This window comes from Macadamia integrifolia, chromosome 12, assembly GCF_013358625.1.
Source record: "Macadamia integrifolia cultivar HAES 741 chromosome 12, SCU_Mint_v3, whole genome shotgun sequence".
Taxonomy (NCBI): Eukaryota; Viridiplantae; Streptophyta; class Magnoliopsida; order Proteales; family Proteaceae; genus Macadamia; species Macadamia integrifolia.
Window position 1 is genome coordinate 5,994,445 of NC_056568.1, and position 10,475 is coordinate 6,004,919.

The following is a 10,475-nucleotide window of genomic DNA, read 5'->3' on the forward strand; positions in this document are numbered from 1 at the left end:
AAAAAAAAAGAAAAATGAAATAAAGGAAAAGGGCTTAGCTAGCTAAGTAGCTGGAGCTCACCTGTGTTCTTGGGAGATTCCTCTTCTTCTTCACTACTGGTACAGTAGCTGGATTGGTGGGAGGATTAGGGTATGGATTGGTTTTCTCCTGAGTAAAACCTCTAATGGAAGTCAGAATCGAAACCCTAAATTCGACCGTCATCTTTCTCTAAAATCGAGAATTCGAACAAAATCATTCCTAAATACTCTTTTCTTTAGTTGCAGCTCAGACGAGACAAACCCAGAGTCTTCTTCAAAAGCCAGCTTGGACCGTACAAAGCCATAAAAAGAGTTTAATTTCTTTTTTTCTTCGAACTCCAAAGAACAACACGATAGTACACAGAAAATGATAAATCGATCCCTCTATATGTTCACTATATTCTCCGATTTTGCTTAGGAAAAACAAGAACAACCGAAAGCCCAAGCTCTAATTTTCTGGAAACCCTCGTTTGAGGAAGAAGTCTATTCCTGAAAATCGAAGGAAATTTGGATCGGTTTGGGTGTTTTTTCATTGTTGGATCGGGTTTGAGTGGAGTGTACCCACTTGGCCAACCAAGTAGATTGGTTTTTCATGATCGTTAGATTAAGAAATGTCCACGTGTCGTTTTTTATTTCTATGAGAAATCGTTGGACGCTCATGGAGACGAGCCGGGTCCTACATCTACATACCAGATGACTTATCTTAGACATGATTGGCATGATGAAAACCAAATACAATAATAAAAAAAGGACGTACCCAGTGGATGTGGCTCCTGCCACTACAGGGTTTGGGGATTGCCATAACGTATACTGCCTTACCAAGTACCATCATTTTGCCTTATTTTTGGGGGGTTATGTTGCAACACCTGAGTAGGCATAACTAATTATGTGTACATTGTGGTCCACTGATACAGAGGAGAAAGGAGGTGTGGTAGTATTTTTTCTGTTAAATTGCACTTGTCATAATCCTTAGTAGTCTGTCCATATTTTCTGTTTCAGTGTAACCATGCAGATGTACTGCATCTCAATCATGTATGCCAGCTTTTCCAGTTAAACCCCATTCTTACATGATTTTTAACCCTTTAGCCTGAAGTTAAATCTTTTTTATTTTCCTCTCCTGCGACTCTGAGCATTAAACTAACAATTTTGGCAGTTCAAACAAGTACAACCCTGCCCCTCCAACAACATGTAATAATTTTCTTGGAACAATTATTGGATTTAGAAGAGTAATAAGCGTTGGTGTCACACTAAAACCCCGATATCCATTAATAGTGCACCAATTTTGGTTTACCTGAAAGTATATTAGCTTGTCATATACCGCTCTACTATGAGTCTTATTGGACTTTGAATTCAGGTCAAGGATGATCCCGCCTCCCAGGCATTGAGTACTTCAACAGCTACAGTTAGTGATGTTGAAGCTCTTCCAAATGATGACGACGACGATGAACTGGACATGGATGAGTTAAATGAGCTAGAAGCGAGCCTTTCAAGAACATCAATTCAGATTCGTGAGCCAGGCATTGAAGCATCATCTTGAGAAAGCGTATAAGTAGTGCTTTGGTGGTGGCGATGACCGTCACTGGCAGCATCTCTTCTAAGATTAGTTTTTGAGTAGATGATCCTAAAGACAGCTCCTTGAGATAATTTTTGATAAAAATCATAGTAGGAAATCATTTATGTGATTATCCGGCCTTGTTTTGGTGCATCTGTGCCCTTCATTGTTGTGTTTGGTAATATGTATCTGATGGATGGAGCATCTTGAATAATTAGGTATCAAAAAATTGTGATCTGAAAAAAATGAAAGACCAATTCATATATACACGCATGAGTGCGAAGTGGTAAGTGCAAGCACCCTTCGTGAGAATGCATTCAAATCAAGAGGTTTAATAAACTAATGTAAAACTCTTTCCAACTTCTTTTCCATTTTGAAAATTTCTATGTGGGATTCTCCAAAAGATTATGGATTCAAACCTTTATAACGCAAAACCTAAAATAATATTAATTTCAAATAATTCCTACACATGACAGTTATATTTAAATGCTCTTCTGGCATGGTGATCCTTCATGTCTAAATTGTCAACTGTACAGATAGAAGCACCAAGCAAGAAACATAATTAGGTAGCAATTACACCCTCCTTGCTGCCTCTTATTGAAACAGAAAGTTTATAGCATCGTGGCATATAAATTTTAAAGACAGATTGAAGATCACATCAGTCATGCAAAGCTAGCTAATTTTCTGTTTTGAATCTCTTAATAGTCTAACATTGCAATGAAGCAGGACACAAACAATAGAACAGCATAAAGAATTAATATGTAGGATCATGTAACCTTGGATACAATTATATTTTAGATTAAAAGGAAAAAAATATTATTAGAAGAACTAAGGAAATGAAACAACATGCAAATCATGATTCAGTTTGTTCTTAGTTTTGGAAATTCTAGCAGTTTATAGCCAACCTATGGGCTACCGAAACTATCAATATATCTGTCTTCTTAAATATTACAGACCCAATTGTTTGAGATAAAAGAGCAATATATATCATGCAGAAGAGAGAAAAGCTCCCAAGGCCGTTCAACTCGAGAATTATGGGTTAACCAGTCAACGGCACTTTGGTAATCTGTCCAAACTTCTACTTCTTCCCATCCCAACTTCAATGCACTTCGAACACCTGAAGCTCCAAAATCCACAAATGCCACAATTAACACCAAAATTAAGTAGCCTTGGACACAATTATATGGTTATATCATCCTAAGTACTAATTTTCAGAGTAGGGTAACTAATCAATTTGGGAGAAACTATGCACATACACATGAAGAATCAACACAGCTCAATGTACATTGGAGAAATCACAATCTTTCTCATGAGATTGAACCTATGAAATAGTGCCATGAAATGTCACCTTCTCTCTGCTCTGTTCATGCCATAAAATATGATATACAGATTTAGAAAACTTGCTCAAGGGCCTCCTGCTTGGTCAAGGTAGGCTTCATAATTCTGTAGAACATTATTTTATCTTCTACATTTCCTGTTGATGAAGCTGGTGAGGTCCCAATTGTGTATGTTGTCCTGTCACCCAACAGTTCCTAAGAGAGAGATGTGATTTTGTGTTCAATTACAGCCTTGTGAATGCTTTTATTTCTTCTCACCATGGGAAAAGAAAGAGACCATAACAATGAAAATAGTCAAATGAGTTCTTAACCAAATGTTGAGAGTAGATGACACGTACATCCACTAACTTTGAGCTCCAAAAGAGCTGGGACATGGGGATGCTCAAGGTCATGTACGCAAGTCAGTTTTAACAAACCATGGATGGAATTTTAGCCCTAATTATTTTATTTTTTGAGTAAAAAAGAAGTAACATTATAGAAAGTATTTTGAAGTACATCTAAGTTAAAATCCTGAAACCCTAAATCCACAACCATAGTATCCATATAACAATCAAAATGTATCAGAAGGCACCGTATCTGAAGAATATTTACATGAATAAAACGTTACCAAAAACTTAAAAACATAGGGTAAAATATCAAATAGTTCCCACAATCAAGGATCCACACGATCAATCATCCACAGTCCGGTCTAAAAAAATGCCAACATTTATCTATAGTCAAGCTCGACATACCCCTAGTTTAATGGCCCTTGCAGCCCTTGCATGAGGCCTCTGGCTTGTGCATATTGCAAACTCCCTGCCATATCACAATTAATATATCCCCACACAAGAGACTTGTAGACAATATAGACGACCCAACCACCCAGCACTTTGAAGTGCTAATACTAGGTACCCATGAAAGAACAAAATTACTTAAAAAAAAAAAAAAGCATCTGTGCATGTTCACTAGAATGCAAATTTATGTGTATTCGAAGTCAATTTAAGGAGATTCGGCAAAAACATACCGAAAGGCAAAAGCATTCTTAAAGAGAAGTGAGAGCTTACATGGCTAAATCTCTTGGTTAACATGGCCGCAGCATACTTCCTCAGCATCCATGTTAAGAGTCAGTCATCCCGGAAATTTATGTCACAAAGTTAACCTGTAGTTGGATGGTTTTAAATTAACAAATAATGGACTTTTGTTGTGCCACGCTAAAGTGAAAATATTAATTTTTTATTCTTAAAAATATTATTTGTGTGTGTGTGACCAAGGTTGTAGGCATCGGTATAAATAGCGATATTGGTCATCAGGATATCTGAATCGAGCCCAGATCGGCTGTAAAATGATTCACTTTTTGGTCGATACCCCCAATTAGTATTGATATCAGGTACCAGTAGCAACATCGATATTGATACCTTGATCAGAGAGAGAGAGAGTGTGTGTTGTTGATTTACCTATAAAGTAGAGCCGAACCATGTCCTAGGACAAGAAATTAATTGAACAATGGATAAATAACATACCTTAACCCATTCTTGAAGGTGCAGCTTGTCACTTGGTTCATCCCACTCCAACTGATTGAACCATGTTTCTTCTACTACAATCTCCTTTAGATATGGTGTGCTCTTCGGACTCAGACTTATAGGGAGCCCTTTCAAATTGGGGCATTTGTAAATGTACAATCTTTCAAAGACTGGGAAATCACGGAGTGATGCAACTCGGCATACCGTTGAGAAGTTTGGCAATGAATCTAATTCAAGAACCCTTAATCGAGGAAGTACCACCTTACCCTCCTTGTCTTCTCCCTCCTCATTCTTCATAAATATTTCCTCTAAACCATCACAATAAAAAATTTCAATTTGTTCTAGTTGCGGGAGACCCTGAGCCATACTCATTTCAAAGATGTGCTTCAAATTGTGACACTGGAAAATACTTAGGATCCTTAGGTTCTCCAGGCACCCTTTTGGAAAACGTCCATGGCAGATTTTACTCAAGTTTCGTATGTCTGATAGCTCTAATTCTTCCAACCTGTTGAATGCGAGTATATGAACACTCTCTTCCTCAGCGATCAGAATATGCTCTAGATCCTCACATTCTTTAATTTTGAGAGATTTTAAGCTGTAGAGACCATTCCCTCCATCTAGTCCTGGATAAATGTTCCTTAGACCACGGCACTTAGTGAAATGTAGGTTCTCTGTTCGTCCCAGCAACCCCTTGGCCCAATTGGAAAGTTCAGGGATTGTTAGTCTGTAAAAGCCCATCCTAGCTGAATAACAACCTCGCCGCAGATCATCTGCGTCTACCAAGTAAAACCTTCCAATCATAATAAAAAATTGTGTTAAATTTTCCCAGCGAAATGGGAAGGTGGAACTGAGACATTCTATGTTTGACACCTCTAAGATAAGCTTTGTCAAACCAGACAAGGATGCCACCTCAGACAAACAAGCTTTGCTCTTGCCATCTTCTTCTGATCCTTCAATCTCCCACTCATTAAAGCTGTCAAAAAGGTTGAGTTCTTCTAACCGAGATAACCTCGACAAGACTTTCGGGGGAATAATCAAATCAGGGTTTGTTGACAAATCCAAAGACCTAAGGTTTGTCAATCCCCCTATTTCTTGGGGTAAAGTACTTAGTTCACAGTGACATAGATGGAGCATTTCAAGTTTCTTCATGTTCCCAAGCAATGATAAATCTGTGCCTTCCCAAAGCGTATACCTTAGAAGTAACACTCGAAGCTCCGTCAACCTGGAGAATGATGATGGTATTGAAACAATATTTGTGCATTGGAGATCTAGAACCTTGAGTGATATCATACCCTCAAAACTTTTACTAGGAATTTCCATCTTTGGATTATGTCGTAATGATAAGGTCGTCATGAGTTGAAAATAACTACTCATCTGTTCTGGGAGCTTACTGATTTCATTTTGCATTAGAGAGAGTCGCTTGCATTTTTGCAAGTTCTTCATGTTGTCTGGCCACTCCTTCAGTCCTTTTCCAACTTCTACAATAAAGCCATGGTCTTCTTTTGCAATCCAAATGGCCACATCTCGAACAACATCATGCATCCTAACACATCCTTTTTTTTCATCTACATTTAATAGCAAACATGACCATTTAAGTGTTTCCAACACCGTATGCAACCTATTTCTTGCCTTTTTCATGGTTTCAATAGCTTCAAATATATTCTCACCCAACACGTATGGAAGCAAATCATCTTCAGAAATAATAAAGTCTTCAGGAAATAGACAACAAAACAAGAAACAAAGTTGTGTTTCCTGGTTTTCAAGACGATCATAACTATATTTTATTGAGGAGAACACTCGTGGTAGCATACCTGGAATTCTCGATGGGATTACCTCCTTCAGTTGAGTAATTGCATCAACCCATACAGTCCGATCCTTATTTTGCAGTGCCTTTCCAACTGTTACAATTGCCACTGGCAAACCCCCACATTCTTTAACAACTTCCTTGGCCACATCATGTAGCTCCAAGGAGTCCACACATTCACCCGCGAACATTCTAAATAGCCGAAATGCATCTTCTTCCGGTAAATCCTTTACCTCAACATTGCATTGGGTGTTCATGTTCCCACACACGTCTAAGAATCTTGTCGTGATTATAACGCTGCAATCTTCTTTATCTCCAAAAGGAATTCCAACTTCTCTCAATGGCAGTTCCTCCCATAGATCATCCAAGATTATGAGGATTCGTGCCTCGTGCTTAATTCTCTCCAATAAACGACTTGCTCGTACCGATTCATTTTCTTCACGGAATTTGTAACCCAAGTTCTCTCCAATATCATTTTGAATCTTTTTCAAAATAAGATTTTGAGACACGGTGACCATCACAACACGATCAAAGACCCCTTTGTTATTCAGTTGTTTGGCCATTTCTTTCATCAAGGTCGTCTTCCCGACCCCGCCCATACCATAAACTCCAACCAAGTTGAACTTCTTGTCCTCCAACGCCTCCCTAATTTGATTCATGGCCAAGTTGGTGGGCTCAAAAACTTGGAAATTAGGCATTAACGGCATGGATTCTATTACACGAGGAGCTGTAGGAGGAATTGACACAGTATCGCCAAATTTGTCGCGTTCCCTTAGAAGATCATTGACTTCATCGATCTTTATTTTTGCTCCTTTGCCAACAGAGTAACGAGCACCGCAGTCCCATAGGCATCCGTTATTCTGTTGAATTGCGACACCCAACGCCCTTACTACCACCGTAACCGCTTCAAGTTCTGTGGCATTCACTTTACTAATCCAACTACTTACCTCTTCTTTGATATCTTGTCCCCGCTCTCTTGCGACATCCACCAACCGCTGAACACTTGTTTTCTGACGTTCAAGTGTGAACATTTTTTCTCTAAACTCATTGACGTTTCTCTTGTGGTGAACAAGATAACCAAGAGGACGCAGAAACAGAGGAACCACTACAGCCTTGACCACTTCGTTGACAGGTCCAACAGCAACTCCCAATGCGGCGACAGCAGCAGCCATTGTGGTGAGATTCAGATAAACAAAGAGGTTCTGAATCGAACAACTGAAACTCACCGCAACTACCTTGAACGAGGTAAGTGAGAAAGCTTATTCAGCAAATGCTTGCAAATAACCTTCCTCTCTGAAGATGCGTATATAATTGGGTCCCTATATAATTTTCTTTGGTGATGTCCCATTAGCCCCATTACCATAGAAGAAAACAAAATTCCATCGACTACCCGACTAGTCTATTTCCCAATAAATGTTAGATGCTGCACATTACCTGCTTCAGTTGCCTCTAGTAATGAGGGATCATAAAGAGAGAGTAATGACATCTGGTTGGTTGTACTTGGCTCAATCTAAATGGGTCGCCTAAATCTTTTGAGAAAAAAATGGTGAGATTCTTAACAATTGACATCATCAAAACAGTCTCGGGTTTGGAGTTTGGACTATACAAATACAATTCCACCTATGGTGTATCATATCTTATATTCCATCAAAATTTAATCTATGGGTATTGATGCAGGCCTCTCAACAGAGTGATGATCCCATTTATTGGTAAGCAAGTCATGGAAATTGCAAGGGGGTAGGGGGCACAACACCTACTCGAATTTTTATGTGAGGGTAATTTTATACCTTTAGGTATTAAGATTTTTCGCTATTTATTTGTAACGAGGTTTATTTTCTCTATAAGCATTTCTGAGAGTGTAAGGACGAGTATTATAATCCTATTCTCCATTAATAGTGAAGTAGAATCTCATCTCACTGAAAAATTAGATAATTTTATCGAATCTCGTAAAATCTATGTATATTGCTAATTCTTTCTTTTCATTACATTCTGTATCATTTTCAGGATTGCATTTCTATAGCCACAAGTTATTAAAAAAAAGAAAAATTGATTCAAGGCTCGAGTGGAGTTGTCTGATGATCCATCCCCCGAGAGAACTTGGCCTCATCTAGTTTTGAATTTTTTTTGCTTTTTTAACGGAATGAAAACAAATGAAATAATTTCAAGAATCAACCAAACTAAGCATTTATAAGGATAATGGACAGTTGTTGGATCGATCTAGAGCCTAGACTGCTAACCAAGCCAATCCTGTCAATTAATGATAGAACAAAAGCATATCCAGAAAAATATGGAACTGTCATTCTTAGAAGCCTAGGGGCTATATGAGAACGTTCAAATGAAACAGAGGAAAATTATTCCATTGACAAAATCAAAGAAAACAAAATTCCAACGAGTACCAGCACTAGTCTATTTCCCCAGTAAAAGTTGATGGTGCACAATACCTAATTCTGTTGCTTCAGCTGCCTCCAATAACGAGGGATCAAAAAGGGAGGTATGAAATCTGGTTGGCTGTACTTAGGGGTGTCAATTCGTGGCCCGACCCGACTAAATCGATCGGGACCGACCGTTTATAGACCGACCCGGCCCGGACAGTTTATTAAACATGTCGGGCTTGAGCCCGGCCCGTTTATAAATGGTCGGCCTCGGTTTTGCTACTTGGACCGTCGGGCGTCCGACCGAGACCGATCGAATAACGCCTGACCGAGACCGGCCTATTGTGCACCGACTTGGCCCGACCCTTTAATGATTGTAGAATACCTATTTTACCCCCCAAATTAAAGAATAAAAACTAAAAGGTAAAGACATGTTCACATTTTAAATAATGGTTATATTTGGTATCATTTATTGATTTATTGTTATTTTTTTGGGTTTGCATGAGTGGGTCGGAATATAAGAGCACATTTTAAAGAGGGGCCATTTAAAAATCGGTTAAAGCCTGTTTAACATTAAACATGTCCGTAGCCCGGTTAAGGCCCGACTAAAGCCAGATTAAGGTAGCCCGATTATAGCCCGAGGCCGACCGACCGACCGAATATAAAGTGTACCATGCCCTCAATAACTAAGCCCGATTAGTTAAATGGGCGGACACGGTGTAGCCTTTGAAAGCCTTCAAGCCCGATTAAGCCCGACCGAAATCGGACCGGCTTGACCAGTTGACACCCCTAGCTATACTTGACTCAATCTTAATGAGCTGCCTTTAGATAAAAATGGTGAGGTTCATCAGAACGGTTTAGAGTCTGGATCATACAAATACAATGTCATTGTTGGTGTACGATATCTTGTATTCTATCGTAGTTTAATCTAGGGAATACTGGTATAGGTCTCTCACAGAACAGTGGTCCTATTTATCGGTAAGTGGGTTGTAGAGTTTATAAGAGGGGTAGGAGGGCACAGCTCCGGCTCGAATTTTTATTTGAGGACAATTTTTTTATTTTCCGGTGTTAGAGTTCTTCGTTGTATATTTGTAGCAAGGTTTACTTTTTTTGTAAGTAATTTTGAGAGGTATGAGGACAAGCACTATAACTTAAGGGTGTCAATGGGTCAGTTCGGCCCAATTTTGGTCCAAGTTGAATCATTTTCGGTGTGAGAATGGTGAAACCAAAACCAAACCAATAAGAAAATTTTGATTTTGGTTTGGTTTTGATTTTTTGTATTAGTTTGTAATCGGGTTGCTTTCGGTTTTTTGTCCAATTTGGGTTTGATTTTCCATACAAACTATGAAAAAACTTGTTTTTTTTTTTTTAATGAATTTGAGATTTTTTTGGTTTCTTACCAGTTTATTTTGGTTTTGGTCCGAGTTTTGAGTCGATTCTAGTCTGATTTCGGGTTCATTCGGTTTCCGATGTAGTTCGGTTCGTTAGTGGGTTTACAATCTCCCAAATCGAAACTGGCCCAATAAGCTTTCAATTCGGTTTGGTCCAAGTTCAATCGGCTCGGTCTGGGGCAGTTTTATCAGTTCAGGTTAGGTATTAAAACCCTTACTTAACCCTATTTTCTATTGATAGTAAAATTAGGATCTCATTTTTTTTTTTTTTGCTAACGATGGGTATCCAGGTCGTCGCCTGACAAGTCCTGCGGGCCCATACTGAACCCACAACCGCATAGACCGGGTCATACCGGAGTTGAATGAGAACCATTCAACTTTCACTGAAAGCAGTGAAGAACACTAAACACCCCCGTGTGTGTGGCCCAAGGTGTGTCTTGTTCGAGTTGAACTTAGGACGTTCGAGTTTACAGCTCGTACCAAGCTTGTTGCTCACCAACTG

General features: G+C 39.0%; 1 protein-coding gene and 1 pseudogene across 4 annotated transcripts; one reads left to right on the forward strand and one right to left on the reverse strand.

The window, feature by feature from the left end:
• The window catches only part of LOC122057969, a 7,917-nt pseudogene extending 6,076 nt beyond the window's left edge, over positions 1 to 1,841 (forward strand).
• A 568-nt stretch (positions 1,842 to 2,409) lies between these two features.
• LOC122057636 (disease resistance protein At4g27190-like) lies at positions 2,410 to 7,489 on the reverse strand. Of its 4 annotated transcripts, XM_042619809.1 has the most exons (4): positions 4,407 to 7,489; positions 3,951 to 4,045; positions 2,919 to 3,085; positions 2,410 to 2,687 (listed from the first exon to the last, which is right to left on the reverse strand). In XM_042619809.1, exons 1-2 carry the CDS (start codon positions 7,380 to 7,382, stop codon positions 4,028 to 4,030), a joined length of 2,994 nt encoding a protein of 997 aa, XP_042475743.1. In that variant the 5' UTR covers positions 7,383 to 7,489; the 3' UTR covers positions 2,410 to 2,687; positions 2,919 to 3,085; positions 3,951 to 4,027. The 4 variants fall into 4 exon arrangements, with proteins under 4 accessions (XP_042475743.1, XP_042475741.1, XP_042475742.1 ...); XM_042619807.1 differs by lacking the exon at positions 2,919 to 3,085; XM_042619808.1 differs by having other exon boundaries at positions 2,410 to 3,085.
• Between the last annotated feature and the right edge of the window lie 2,986 nt (positions 7,490 to 10,475).

Coding starts and splice junctions, on each gene's coding strand:
- LOC122057636 (XM_042619807.1), bottom strand. CDS start 7,382: ATGGCTGCTGCTGTCGCCGCATTGGGAGTTGCTGTTGGACCTGTCAAC.